The 15715-nt window shown below is 41.3% G+C and overlaps 1 protein-coding gene across 6 annotated transcripts in view; it reads right to left on the reverse strand.

Annotated features, from left to right (window-relative positions):
• Positions 1-13016, reverse strand: part of TCF12 (transcription factor 12) — a 159944-nt gene extending 146928 nt beyond the window's left edge. For 5 of the 6 annotated variants that reach the window (XM_064668224.1, XM_064668225.1, XM_064668223.1 and 2 more), the window contains exons 1-2: positions 11262-11361; positions 10397-10469 (exon numbers count right to left, since the gene is read on the reverse strand). In XM_064668224.1, the coding sequence (XP_064524294.1) occupies positions 10397-10469; positions 11262-11336 (148 nt within the window). In that variant the 5' untranslated portion in view covers positions 11337-11361. Of the gene's footprint in view, positions 1-10396; positions 10470-11261; positions 11362-12997 lie in introns of those variants that run through there. The other variant, XM_064668220.1, reaches the window with a different exon arrangement.
• Positions 13017-15715: the final 2699 nt, after the last annotated feature.

A 15715-nucleotide genomic window follows, 5' to 3' on the forward strand; every position in this document is an offset into this window, starting at 1 on the left:
GGGGTTTTGTTGTTGTTTTGGTGTTTCGGGGGTTTTGGTGTTGTTTTTTTTCAATTCAGGAGCTTTTAAAATTCAAAATCTTAGAAGTACTCGCAAGAAAAATATCTAAATCAGAGATTCCTGTCATAAGTAGCATTGGCAAAGTTCATGCTCCATTTTTTTTGTGTGCTTACTACTGTCCTCTGGCAAGGGAATATGATATCAGAGATATTTTCAAGGTTACCAAAATAAAAGTATTACACAGAGGAGAGAAAACGTGAGAGACACTCCATGCATTCATACACAAAGTGGCAGAAATGTGCATTTGTTTTCTAAAACCCAACTAAGGGAAAAATGTTTGCATTCCCATTCCATTCAGTCTCTTCAGATCTCAGCACCACGAGCACCAACCCTGCAGAGACACCCTACACAACACAGCCATTTGAGCCCTGCACTGGTAAAGCACCAACAGCATTTTTAGACATACAAAAGCTTTTCATTACTCCAAAACTCGGTCATCTTCATTAAATCACCATCTCTTCATAAAAGCCTGGCCTTCATTTAGCATTCTGGAAGATGAAAGAGCAGCTCCCCTCCTTATGGATTACTTCTCTATTACAAGAGAGTGTTTTGCACGTCAAAAGCAAACAGTAAAGGATTAAATGATATTGTAGTTTCTGCTCTTATTTATTTGCAATGGGCAGTGAACAGAATTGCAAAGAAACAATCAGTGATTATTTTAAGCTGTGTTCTTTTGCAAGGATTATGACTCATGAAGATGCTGCAGAAAAAAACTGGAACAGGATAAGGTGTCGCATTGAAAAGGGTCGAAACATCACGATAGGGAAAATGTTTGTCCTACAAGCAAAGCTGTCTGCTTTAATCAGTTCATGGAGTAGCCACAATAGCTCTTGGGGTAACACCAAGACAATAGGATCTTGCATTCAAGTAAACACGAAAATAAAAATACAAACAGTGAATTCCATTCTCCTACAGAAGGCCAAAAATACTTCAGAATTTTTGGAGGTATGTTTTCCTACCAACACTAATCCAACACAATAGAAAACTGAAGAGATGCCTGGTTACAAGACATCCCTGCAGTGTGCCAAGTGTGAAATTCAATGACTTTATCATGGATTTATCTACATATTTTAGGTTTCAAACATGTTTTCCAACAGAACTAGAGAAAGCAAGTTTGCAAATCAATGTTATTTCAAATTAGACTCTTCATATTTTTTCTCATCCATTATATGCCAATAGGTATGAATCACACTCAGTAAGCTTTGTGTTTCACTAAGTCTTCTGTCTGGCTCCCTTCCTATTGCCTCATTCAAGTGAAAAACCAGTTTATTTTGGACTTTTAGATAGATGTTAAAAATGCAGTTAATACAAAAACCACCAATGTGCATTCAGCTTTTATTTTAGGGAAGAAATACAACCACTCAATACATGAAAGATTTTGTCTGTAAAAACTGAGCATGGAAGAAGAGAGGAGGACTAAAAATTGATTTAATCTCCAAAGACAATGATATACATACTAAAAGCAGTAACATATTTTGGACATACTCTAAACAAAATAAATACAGATACCAAGTAATGCTCCAGACCAAATTCTTCTTTATACTGAATTAAGGGTAAACTGTGCTTTAAATTCAATTTAACAAACAGAACATGCACATTCACAGTCTGATCTTCATTTGTATTTTATCTGCAAAATGTACACAACTAGAAATAACCAAATTTGTTGTTTGTTTAACTAGGTATGCTTTTCTAACAACTATGCCTGCCTATTCCTGTTTATATTTTAAAAGGAGGAAAAAATACACCACCTAAAATGTAATTCTCACAAATCCAGGCTCAGAACCCATAAAACAACATAAAACTCCAACCCAACTGAAGTTTTGCTGTGTTACCACCACTACAGCAACAGCAAAGAGCTCTTCCAGACACAAGGCAAACACAAAATGTTTCCTACAGTTTTGTTCATGCAAAGGAAAGTAAAACAGTGAAAGCAGGTGGTTCACCTTCTTACTAGAACTCCATGTAACTGATAATCTGATCAAGGCACAGAGACCACCATTTCTGCAACTGTAACTGGCACACAACAAAAACACCCAAAGAATCTGCTACCCAAAAAAAAAAGCTAGACTTGAAAAGTGTAACATAAATATTTCACATGCTTATAAAAAACAATATAGACAATCTCTGTTGAAGGTCAGGAGAAAGAAATCAGGTCCACTGCAATTAAAAAAAATTACTTCAGAAAAAAAGGAACACAAAATTGTCAGCTCTATGTAAGAAAATATCTACTTACTTCCTTCTTAGCAATAAATTGCAGTAAGACCAGAAATGTACACTTTTTAAACTTTCTTTTAAATGCATTTCCATAGCACTAATATGGAAGTGTACAACTTCCCTGCCCAAGATTAGCCTTCCTTAGTTTTATGCTAAGGTTTTACTAACATCCAGAGTATTACCCTGCTAACAGGGCTGCAAACACTCACACTCAAGCCTCTTTCTCTCTCACACTCATTCCACACACTTTAAAACACCAGCAACAATTATTCTCATGTGATCAAGCAAGATTTTTCTGCATTACACTGGTAAGAACATGAAGTTTATGCATTTTAAAGCAATTTCAACCCCTCCTTAAAAAAAGCAGTAAATCACATCTCCAGCATACAAGAATCTAACAAAGTCCTGAAGATTGATTGGGTACATTTTAGCCTGATTATCCTCTGGAAACAGTGAGATATTATCAATATAACAAAAGCTGCTCTTTCTGGTCATTCTTGGTATTCAGTTAACATCTTCACCAAAGAAGTACGTCCTTTATGTTTTTGAATGTTGTGTTTACAAACAGAGTTCTGTTTCACAAATGAAAAAACAAGGCATTCATTCAAGACATTAAAAAAAAATTACCATTATCTCATCTTCAACTCATAATAGGGGAAAAAAAAAACCTTTGCCCCTACAATCACTAGTAAATAATGGATGGTAGTATTTAAAAAGTCCACAAGGACCTCCAAATCCTCAGGTTGAGGTATTCAATTAACTGGGGACTTCTAAACTTTCATATTGATCTTAAAAAAATCCAAACGAAAAAATCAAGCAAACAAAATGCACAAACTGAAGAGTGGCCATCACTACTAAAGACAGGAAGAAAAAAAGATTAAAAATAGATTTCCTGTCCTTAGAATGATAATTTTGAACTGCACTAATACTTCCCCCCCCTTTTCCTACGAAGTTTAATAACTGAAAGTGATTAAGGTGAATACACAATTTAAAACTAGTTATGCATATTCAACAACAATCTTCAAAAATGCAGAAGAAAAGACTGACTTAGCTCATTTCTTTATTTACTATTTAAATTTAGTGACTTCCTCATAGGATAAAACACAAAACCACTCAAGTTTTGCTATACATTTCTGGGCAGTGCTAACTCATTAAACTACACAATGCCTCCAAAAAAATCTTTTTAGAGAATATACTTGATTTAATTAAGTAATTTATTGAAACTGAATTTTCAAGTATGCAAACTGATACTTGGTTTTAAGTAAATTTAAGATTGGGGATTTATTTATTATATCCCATGGATCACATTTGGCTCCATGTGGAATTTAAGAAATTTTACAAAGCTTCTAAAAATGCTCAGTGATATTTCCTCAAAAACATGATCCTTCAACATCAAGAGTAACAAAAAGAACTGCATCTCCACAGTCAAAAGAACTCAGCTCAACAAGTCTGGCAAAGTATTTCAGTTTGTGCACAGCTTTCCACCTTAAAAACAGTCTCCACAAACTTCAGTCTCACTAAGAGATATGGTATTATATTAGTGCCTTAGACATCTTTCTCTTCATAAATACACACAATGTTCAACCATGAAGAATTGCACTATCCCTTTAGCAGCCTCAAGAAAACACAGTTTACCAAGTTTATAGTACAGTCTATAGCACATTACCAGAAATTCATATACCAGTATCTCTAGGCTCAACCATGGATAAAGCAGAATTACCTGAGACAAACAGCTGTCATAGCAACTTGAGAGCAAAATGACTAAGGGGTTAAATCCTCTCTGTGTGACAGCTGGAAAGAAGTGGGGAGAAGGGAAACTTTGGCAAGCATGACATTCCCTTGTTAAAGACCAAAAAAAAGACCATTAAAAAAAAAAAAGAAACAAGAAACCTCAGCAAAAGCTGCAGACATAAAAGTTTTATAGGGACAGAGAGTACAAGTTCAGCTGACATTAAAGGACACACAAATCTCATTTATACTTCTCTTCCTCCACTTTACCCAAATCTTTAGTCCTCATATTTACATTTATATCAACACTGCTTTCTGGGTAAACACAAAATTTCACATCATATTCCTTCCCACATGCCATTAAGACCACTCTCCAAAGCTTCTGGATACTCTTCATCTCTGATGAGAAAAATGTGGCAGATCACAAAGCTACTGGCTGGGGTGGAGACTCCTGGTGGAAAGTGGCCCATCCTGGGTAGCTCCACATCAGGAAAGGACAAGGCACTCCTGCAATCCCAGATCTGCTGGAGCCACCCAGAAATAACACTGCAAGGACCTTCCCTGTGCCCTGAGACAGTAACATTTATACAGGGATTGGGGTTTGGACGCTGTGCTTCTAACACAGTGACCACATCCCTGCTCTTACCCTGGGAAAACTCATGGCTGGAAATAGAGGATTAACTTTTTGAAAGAACACTTTCTGCACACCAACACAGCCAGAGCCACAGCCTCCCTTACTAACGGTGTCAAATGTATCTCTAAACAGAAGACAGGCCAAACACCACTAAGAATTCTCAAATTAGCTATTTGGAAAACAGCAAAAGAATTTCTGACCAGTTGACATGGTCAGAAGCCACAGTCAACAGCAATAAACAATGGATGAACATCTACTTATCTGCTCCCCAAACCAGATTCAGAACACTGAGCTGTTCTAGTAACTTTTCCGTTCTCCTCCTTTTTTTTTTTTTTAATCACAGGAAACATCAACACCCACAAGACCACAAACACATTGCAAGAGACTGTTCACTTTAAGGCTGGGTTATGAGTTCTCTCTATCCAACATTTTTTTATCCTTCTCTTTCTTAAATGGGAATATGGAAGCTGTATTAAAGAGGAATATATGCTTTTCAAGACTGTTCATGGATTAAGTGCCTGATAATTTATCTTTCCAAAAGCTAGGGAAAGGGAGGAGAAAAAGAGACAGCAACAGTGAGACAGGAGCTGCCAACTGCAGTCACATATTTACCAACTCTGTATCACCCTTCAGGTTTCTAAATGCAACAGGTGAGGGATCCAGACTGAAATCTTGACCTCACTTGCAGTTGGTTCATTTGAAGAGCAATCCATGGGTCTCCCCTACAAACAACTAGAAGGTGAAGGAGCTCTGGACACCTCTCTGCTTTCCAGTACAAGGCTTCTACAATGCTTTCAAGGCTCTTCAGAAGAGGACAGAATTTAGCACTCCTCAGACCTAAGATGAAGTATCAGGTTACCAGGTCTGCGGGTTCACCGTTAATAAAGCTAGAGGACAAATTACATATTAAAAAATTGAAAATAAAAAGCCACACAGCTGCATGACCTAATGTTTATTCCTACAGATTTGAAGCATTTAACACACAATAACCCTATCTTCTTTTGAACAGCTAACAAAAACACACAGAATAACAACATATTTTGGGTGATAAAACCAGAAATACGTATGAAATTCCTGAAATCCCAGCCTTCCACTTTTTCATTCATTCATTTAAAATCTGCCATGACCTAACACATTGGAGAACCTGACTATGTGACTACACAAGATCTCTTGTCAACTCCTTAATTCAGAGATTAGGAGCAGCCACTGGGAATTTTCCTACACCTCAACGGGAGACTGCACCAGAAACACACACAGAATGATATCACAGAACTGATTCTTCTTGGGAATCACAGTTCTGACAAAAAGAATTAAAAATAATGTACTTTGAAAGGTTAGGAGCACTAACTTGCATACACAAAAAGTCTCATGTTTCTGCCGTTTTCTTCAAGGCTGCCAGAATTAAGAGTGCCTTTAGTCTTCAACACTCGTGTAGATCAATGAACAGAGTATTTCAAATATTGCCCATCGAGGTAACTCCCCCAATTTTTTTTTTTAATTGGGACTTTTTGTTTGTTTTACAAGGAACTGCTGATGCAAAATTTAAAAGGAAATGAGAGTTTACAGGACGGACAAACGGTAATAAAGTCAGGTTTTGTTAATTTTGGAAACACTGTTTGGTAACTTAATAGATGTGCTAAAGAATTGCCATTGTGTCCATTCTCAAGACACATGGCCCTAATTCAGGGACACTCAGGTTAATGGCAGCTATCAACTTAAATGGTCTTTGCATCAAGCCACTAATTAGTGGCCTGTCCCAATCCACTCCTTACAAACTCAGTACATTGGTAAAGAAAAGAGGAAAGGGCAGCTTCCTGAACTTGCATAAAAGGGGACCAAACCCATACAAATGATGATCTAAAGAGCTACATCCAGAAGGTTTTTCTCATGTAGGTCCAGTACAAGTCATGTCTGGGTACACACAAGATTTGGGCCCAAAGCTGTCCATATCCAAATGTGTGTACTTACTTTTCATGAACTTCAGAAGCATCTTTCGGGCAAGAGAAATGTCATATTCTGACAACTTGCTCTTAAACTGCACCTTTTACTTCAAACTCTTATCAATCTTTTCTGTTAAATATCCACTTCACCTCTTTCACTGATACTTCACATATGCAGGTGCACAGCCACATGTAAAAATAATGCCACTGGTACACTGAGGAAGCTACTGAATAGAAAATAGTTGGCTACACAGGAAAATATTGCCTGTGATTTACTCTTCTTTAACATATGAGATGTTCTTTGCAAAAGACAAAAAAAGAAAGAAAGAAACGATTTATTTTATGGTACCAAAACTGAGATTAAAAAAATTTCAATTACAAAAAAAAAAGATGAAATTGAGATCAAACCTACTGAAAGCCATAGGAAAATTGCACTGGTTTTGCCTGTGCAGGCACCTGTATATTGTGACTGGATGTTAATGGAGTTACTGTAATAAATAAAGGACATTAGGCAAAATCAGTAACCACCCAAGTTTGTAGTGGCATATGTGTTGTGGCTTAGACAAGAGCAAAACAACCCAAAATTTCACTGTAAATCATAAAAGTTGCTGTTAACCATAGTAGCAACAGAAACTTTAGATTTCAAATAAAAACTGAAAAAAGCCTGATTAAAAAACCCAAGAGAGCACATCTCTGACCTTTGCCTTCTCCTACTACAATTTCTAAGACAGAAATGCCTTTATCTTCACCAGTTGGTCTTGGAGGAGAAAAGAATGGCAAGTTCTATTTTAAACAAGAATTAATTACAACAGGTATGACAAGGAATATTTTGTGGCTTAACTTACTGACTTATATATCAGATTACTTTCCCAATATGTTTATTTTCCCCAGTAGTCTGACCAAGTTATTTGACTTTATCAGCAGCTTACACGACTTACTGTCATAACATACTATGATATATCAGATTAGTTCACTTATTTCATCTGCAGCTTTCATTCATAACTGATTGACCTGTAGAAAGCAAGCCTGCCCCACCACCAGACTTCAGCTATCTTTTAATCAAAACACAATGTTCATCTGTTAATCCATGACAGTAATTTCTTACAAATTCTAGATCAGTTGCATTAGCTATTTTAAATATGCAATCCAGCTACATTTATATTTTTACAAGATAATCAGCAGAAATATTGCAGAACTATAGCACATCAAGCTTGTTACATCAGAATTAATAACATTACCCTAGTATTTCCAACACTTCACAAAGCCACACCTGAAAAACAAACAGAACTTAACCACTCTTGAACAGCAATTAATTTGTCCTTTTAAATTGGGGGGCCTGGGGTGGTAAGGAAAAAATATCACGAGCATTCCTTCCTTCTAAATCAGACTTCCCAGAAATACACAGCCTTAGGAACCAAGAAGATAAACAATTGATTTCCACCTGCTTAATGGGGGCCATTAGGCTGACTCTGGAATCACTGATAGTTTTTTTCAGGAGGGGGCAAGGAAGGTGTTTTCAGATGTTTATTTTAAGTTTAAATGAGAAAGGGGTCTCTATAATAACAAACAATGAACACATTCTTATTCCAGCTAAGCAAAGGAAAGCACTTTCCTTTAGTATGCTTGTAAAGACATCACAAAAATAAAACAACTGAGTTTAATGGGAAAGATACTGAAGCAATCTTCACTTCTGTAATTGCCATCAAAATCACAGAAAGTCTCTGTAAGAGGTAGGAAAATCCAAAGGAAAAAAAATAGTACTTTTTAGGAATATGCCTGTACTGTGCTTTTCAGTGCTAGACAGCTCAAAGGAATAAATACCTCCTCTTTTCGTGTTTCTCTTTAAAAAGTGACCTCTAACAGTAAAAAGAAAAAAAAGTTTTTAAACAGTGTTTGTCCAAGAACTTACAAAACACTTGAAATTAAAGCAAGATCACAATTAAATCAGAGTACCAGAAATAAAATGCCTGTACTTCCATGATCTTGACATAATATTTCTACAACACTTCACAGTGACTCAGAACACAACTAATATAGAAGTTTGTCACCTCTCACTCCTGCAGAGTAATCCCTCTAGGTCAAGGCTTAGGTCATAACATTACAAGAATTAGGGCATATAATCCCACTAACCAGTAAATCTCTACAACTAGAAATGTTTTTAATGAAAATCTACAAATACATACCACTATTTTTCGAGGAGAAACTCAGCTAAGGTTGTAGTTTGTTTGACAGCTGCTCAGGATTGATTTTTATGGGATGATGCACCATACTGGTAAAGAAATTCCAGGGGTCACTAACACTGTTTCTCTCAAAGAACTAACTGTTCTGGCATTCCCTCTTTTTCTAACTATACAAGGAGAGAAAGGGAAACATTACCTGCAAATAGGGCATGCCACATTACCTAACAGTGCCCTAGGACCTGAACTAAAAATGAAAGCTCTATTATTCAACAGAAAGTTATTCTACTCCTTCAGGAAAAGCAAGAACTAAGTGGTACAAAATGCTCAGGTTGTGCTCCCCACAATTAAGTTGTGAGGGGCCCCAATGTCTTTTAAAACAAGCTTCAGGGAAACTACTGTCTTGAATATTTATATTTGAAAAAAAAAATATTAACTACACCATATACAGATCTCCTGTCTTACTATTGCCAATAATTAAAACTTGATGTGCTCTCAAAGAGCAAGAGAAAACAAATCACATATTTTGAAGAAAACATAAAAGACTTCAAGTATGTAAAATTACAGCATTTGCTACATATTTCATTAAATTAAATGTGGCAGGTAGTCTCCGAAAAGTTTGAAAAATTACACAACTAAGATGCTTTTAAAAACAAAAATTCTGAAGTGTCACTAAAAAGCAGAGTGCCAGTTGGACTCTCCAAGTAACAGCTATGACAATGTAAGAGGCAAGCAGGGGATGTTACCCCACAATTTCAAGCCACTACTTTGCTTCTCTACTGGCATTCTAAATATTTATTTTCATTATCTAAAATACAAACATCACTTTGTTGTCTTCATAAAAACAAAAATATCATTTCACTGTATTCAAACAAGATGAGCCCACATAAAAAGTAACTTAATCAAAAACTTACTTAAGTTTCTCTTTTGATAAGTAATAATATAGCCTTTAGGGAATGATACAAAGTATCTTTAAAATTTGCACTTATTTCCTCTTACAGCCTTATCTTAAAGGTCTCTGACACAGCTATTAGGAGGACTCATGAAAATACACTGAAGCCACAAAACACATGCAAGGTGTAAATACTGTTACTTGTTTTCCAGATGGCACTGATAAAGTTTCAACACCAGAGAATTCTACTTGTCAAGTCTTTGATAACTACACAGTACCAGAAAATTGTATCAAACTTACATTTCCCTTAATAGATGCCTTTAAAAATACATTTTAAAATATAATATCCTGGAGTCAGGAGTATTCCATTATTTGGCATTTTATTCCAGTGTTTTCTCCTTTCACACAGGGGGGTAGAAAATACTTCAGCTGAGCAGGTAGGTTTGATTTTCTCAAACCAAACCAACACAGTCATTCATTTTTGATATAACAACCAGACAACTTCCATGTCAGTATGGCTACAGAGACTCAACACTTCGCTGCACTGGGACAAACAGTCTGAGACACACAGAGGAAAACTGTGGTTAAAGTTGGCAAAATCCGTTATTAAGATCAAAACAACACATCTGTAACTGATCTGAGGATCTTGTGAGAATATGTACAAATGAAAGATTACTTTGAGCACGAGAAGACTGTGCTGAAACAACAAGACCTAGTGAGGTGAACATTTTGTATCTCGGGTGCATCCTACCTGATCCACTGAACTGGCTGCTTCCTAGCGTAGTTGGTCTGGTTTTTCCACTATTAACAGGTGGGGAAAACATCTGCAAAACAGGAAAAAAATATGCATTTTAATCGGGTTTGAAAGTCTGTGATGAATTATTAATGTAAACTGAAAGAAAGGTTAATATGAAACCATTTCTGTTTTCTAATTTCTGCTTGAAAATAAACAGAATGCGAGACACAGTTTAGACCCACAAAACCAATAAGTGAAGTACTCCTTGCAATTTATCAACACCACTAAAATCTCCCTTCTGCATGAACACAAACAACTTAAAAAATTAAAAGGACACCTACTACTAATATGACAATTTCAAATAGTTATATGTCTTAAATTTTGCTACTCAAATTATGTTTCTTACTGATCTGCAAATATAAAGTCACTGGATAAAGACAGCATTTAAGAAGCAGTAGTTTTTTATTGTGTTTATAAATCAAGAACATTTTGCAAATCTGTTAAAAGTATCACACAGAAAATGTCTATAATTTTCTAAGCCAAAACCATCAATGAATAAATTCTGTTATTTGTGGGCAATAAATTTTCTTTTGTTTAACCAAAATAAAAAAAAAGAGCTAAAGTACCAGCGCCACACGCCAGCTTAACAAACGTTAATTATTAGATTATGCCATCACTGGGTCAGCCTGATTTTAACCAGTTAAACCAATTGACCCAGCTGGTATTACCGTATTAAATCTGGAAGTCTAGACATTACATCAAAGTTCAGGTGTCCAAGTTGGCTGAGGTAGAGCCAGCCAAGCCCTGCACGCTGCTGCCCCTACTCCTCACTTCGCATGACCACGGAGAAGTCATGAGAAGACCTCGGAGAATATCCTACCGCACTGAAGTCCAGCAAGTCGCTCAGTTCCTTGTCAGTTCCTATAGCGGCCATCCTCTGCTGCTGGGAATTCATCTTCCTCCGCTGCTCCGATCACCTTCTAGGGCACAAGGAGAGAGGCACAGGCAGCACTTCCCCGCGGGAACCGGCCCGCGGCGAACGGGGGCCTCCGGTACCTGCGCCCCCGGGACGGGGTGGGGGCTCCCAGGGGAGCCTGGCTCGGCCGGGCGGGCTGACGGGATCGGCAGCTCCCCCGAACTAACCAACTCTCCTCAAGTTTCCTCAGGCTCCCTTTTCTCCTTCATTCCACTTCTCTCCCAGCCTCTACCGTGCCACGGTCACGCCGCAAAGCGAGGCCGCCGCCGCCGCCAGGAATTAGGTCCCCCCCAGGCAAGCGAAAGCAAACAAACAGCCGCGGCCCCGGCGAGGTCCGGAGAATTAGCGAGAGATTAAGTGACTCACTGTCCCCGCAACAATGGGGCTGACGAGCGGGGCCGGACGAGCCTCAGCAGAGCCATCTCCGCCCCGGCATTATCGCCCGCCGCCGGTGCCGGCTGCCCCTCTCCCCGCCCGCCCTGCCCTCCCCGGGGGCCGCGGCCGCCGCTCGGCGCTCGGGACCGCGGCGGGCCGGGAGCCGCCCCCGCGCGCCGCACGCGCGCACGCGGGACCGGGCGCGCGCGCCGCCGGGCGGGGGGGTGCGTGTGGAATGCGCGTGCGGCGGGAGCGGGGGGGCGAGAGGGAGCGGGAGGGGCCCGCGCTCTTCCCTTGTGCCGGCGGGGGAGCGGCGGGGGCCCCGCAGCCCCGGCCAAGTTTCGGAGCACGCCCGGGCCTTTATGAGCGCGGGGGGGAGACGCCGAGCGCCGCCCGCGGGGGACCCGCTCCCGCCCCGCCGGTCCGCGGCCCGGAGAGCCCCGCACACGCCGCACGCCCGCCCCGCCACCCGCCCCTCGGGGTCCCTCAGCGGCGCCCCCGCGGCCTCCCCGCCGCCGCCGCCCCGCGCCCGCCCGCCCGCGGCCCCGTCCCCTCGCCCGCCGCCTCTGCCCCTGCGAGCGCCCCGGCCGCCGCTTCCCTACCCCCTCCCGCCCCCCCCACCCCGCCGCTCTCTTCCCAACTTCTGGCGGCCGCCCGCACTCACCCGCTGCCCCCGCGCGCTCCGGTGAGCAGGGCCGGGCCGGCGGCGGCGGGCGGGCCGCGGGCTGGGTGGGAGGCGACGAGCCGAGCGCTCCCCCCCCCGCTGGAAGGAACTTGTGGGTTCCCTCAGGCGGACATTTTTTTGCTTACAGAGCCTCAGCACCACGTTCGCGGCTCCGGCTCCGTATCCCTCCGCGCCGCCGCCGCCGCCTTAACCCTTAAGGCGCCGCGCCGCTCCCGCCGGGCCGGGCGGGGACCCGCGGGAGCACCCGGGAGCTGCGCCGGGTCCCGCCTCGGCCCCGGCACTCCCCAGCGGCGGGGGAGAAGCGGGACGCCCCCGGGCCGCTCGCAGATAACACGCAGCGCACGGGAACGGACCCCTCCCCACCGCTCCCCAACTCGACCGTACCCGCCAGCAAACCTCGACATGTAGCACTGCCGGCAACGCACGTGCCCCAAAATACATGATCGCACTCCCCATCCCCTAAAATATGCCTTAATACTTTTTTATGTAGCAATATACAGCCTTACTGCGCAAAATAAAACTGCATATAGACCACATAAATATTTAAGCATTCATTAGCAGCTTCCTCTTAAATACATACCATTAAAACCACAACGTTTCAAAGCACAAGAACATGGCTGTTAGTGCAAGAACACACACTCAAACTCTGCAGTTCTCTGAAACAGGTGATGCTAAAGCTGAACCAGCCTCACGGCTTCCGTGAAGAAATGGGAACCAGCGGGTGAAGAACCCGCGCCCTCATTTGGGTCCTGCCACTGCTACAAACAAATCACTCTTTTGTGCTCCGTCTCCCCCTCACCAAACGGCACTGCCAGCCTGTCCTGCTGGGAAGTTTATTTCGTGCCTGAGCCACTCCGGCACAGCAGCGTCCCGGCCTACGGCGAGGGCGGCTCTCCCCCACACCGAGCGGTGCGGTGCCGGTGCGATGCCCGTGCTCCGTTCCACGACCGTCTCCCGAGCCTGCAGAGCCCCCAGGTGGCACCTACTTGCCACCACCTGGGGCTGGGCCTGCTCTTCTCTGACCCCGGCTACCGAGGGCCACCTACCCCTGCCGCTGAAAGGGAGAATTATAAAGTAATAATCTATGCAGCTTCTGGCGTGTTATTCTTTTGGAGCAAGAGGACTTAGAAAACAAGAGGACAATGAAACAAGGATATTTAAAATCCCGGAGAAACTGAAAGGCTCCAGGGAGGCAGGAGGCACGGCAAGGAAAGGCGTGCTGTGTGGAGCAGCACGCATCCCTTACAGGATGCTGCTTGGCAGTCCCCCAGCTCTGGAAGGCAGGAGGCTGTACCCAGGGCTCTCCAGCCACACACCCAGCCCTTCCAAATAAACTCTTCCCACCCCAGGCCCTGGCTGTGACATCTTCCGGAGGAAGGGGAATGTGGTAACAAACCACCCCCAGGCAAAAACAAACTGGAGACTTTCCTCCATTTTTCTCCCATATATGCCGTGTGCTGGATGATTATTTGGCCTCGTGATTTTATGAATATTCATATATTTGCCACTTAGAAATTCAGGAAGCAATTTGTATTAAAATATCAACACAATGACTTCCATTCTCTGTGCCCCTGAGGGATGTAAGTATGTACTTTTTCTCTTTGATGTATAAATAACACTTCACTTTAGAGGAAAGTACCCAGTGACAGAGATCATTTCATGAGGAACTTTCTTTAACATATTTTTGTTACAAGGAAGATCTGCTATTTACATATTGTGAAGATATTGTTTCTCTGGAAGTGTTACTTTTTAACCAGTAGTGGCACTCAGTGCCAGCACAACTGCCAGGCTGATAAGCATTGCTCAAAAAAAACTGACTAAATGTAAAGAAGGTGGAAGCAATAATGCTAACAATTATTTGTCCTGATGTGTAATTGCATTAAAATTATAACTTAATTTCAAATAGAATACCTTTTATTTGCCTTCTGACATCAGATTTTAAGGTTCACACTTTAAGGCCTTTATTTGCAGTTAGAAACTTCGACTGGAAGATGACATATCCACGTAATTCATGGCACAAGGTTTAAAGTTACACAAAATACCACAAGATGTTCCATTTGCTCCACAATGACATGTCACTTTCTCGTGCAGATGCTGAGTAAACACGCTCAGTACCAAAAGTGACTTTGTAGCAGCCGTTCTTTTGCATTACACCTCCACGGGCTGCTGGCCCTCTTAGAAGAACTTCATTTCCAGGCACCTATAAAAAATTATCAGAACATAAATGAACTTTCCAGAAGTTATGCCAGACAACTGAGCAAGTACACAAGGCCTCAGGGAAGGTATGCTTTGGCCCCAAATACACTGGGAGTCTGACCTAAAGGAGTTTGCTCTGGGGAGATAAAATTGTAATGAGTTGGCCCATTCAGAAATTTCAGAACATACTCCTGCAGGTAGCTCGACTAAAACTGCTGTGAAAGATCAGTAACTATCACATCCTCCATTACAGTAAAATTATAAAGTGATTTAACCTAATGTTTCCTGGGTACTGAAAATATTCTGCCACACTGGTGAGACTTGGGATCTTTAACCTATTCAGTTTTTAACTCCCTTTCATGTAACACTGATTAGAACTAACATGTACACCCAAAACATCGAGGCACAATATTCTTTGTCTATACTGTCTTTCACCTATTCTCAGAATCTCCACCTCTTTCTCAAGGTGTTACTTACTCAGAATCCTTTCAGCTCTGCCATTCCCTATAAATTATTATAAATTATTCCTGTTCACTGTAAAGATAGGAGCTTGAAAAAAAGAAATGCACTTCACATCCTTATCCTGTCACAGTCATCCGCAGAAACTGAAACAGAAACCAATGTGGTCAACATTCAAGCAGAAAAAAATCCAAACAAAATCAAGCCAAATAAAAAAAAAACCAACAAAACAACACCCCTCTCCCCCCAAAGCCAAAACAAAGTCTCTGCTTTTACCTCTCTAGAAGCTTTATAAACATTTTAAAAGATTTGCAGAAATCAGTGTCTGAAACCTGGTTCAGACAAGTACAACAGTTTCCAATTTGCAACAAATAAAATACTTTCAGTCTGATTCCTGCTGCAATTCCTAGATATGATTGTTTCCTTGTACATGTGAAAATGCAGCAAACATATTACACAAAAAAACCCACAAAAATTAAGAACTTCCAACTTTTCCATGACACAGCAGCATCTTCCTTGTACATTACACACCAGGCTAAAACACCCTCTGCAACTGTTACACCTTTCTTTCTTTCACGTCTTTAAAAATAAAAGGTCTTCACTTTGTAGTGAGCAACAGATCAGATGGATAGTACAGAGATCT

The sequence above is a fragment of the Pseudopipra pipra genome, chromosome 12 (assembly GCF_036250125.1).
Source record: "Pseudopipra pipra isolate bDixPip1 chromosome 12, bDixPip1.hap1, whole genome shotgun sequence".
Taxonomy (NCBI): domain Eukaryota; kingdom Metazoa; phylum Chordata; class Aves; order Passeriformes; family Pipridae; genus Pseudopipra; species Pseudopipra pipra.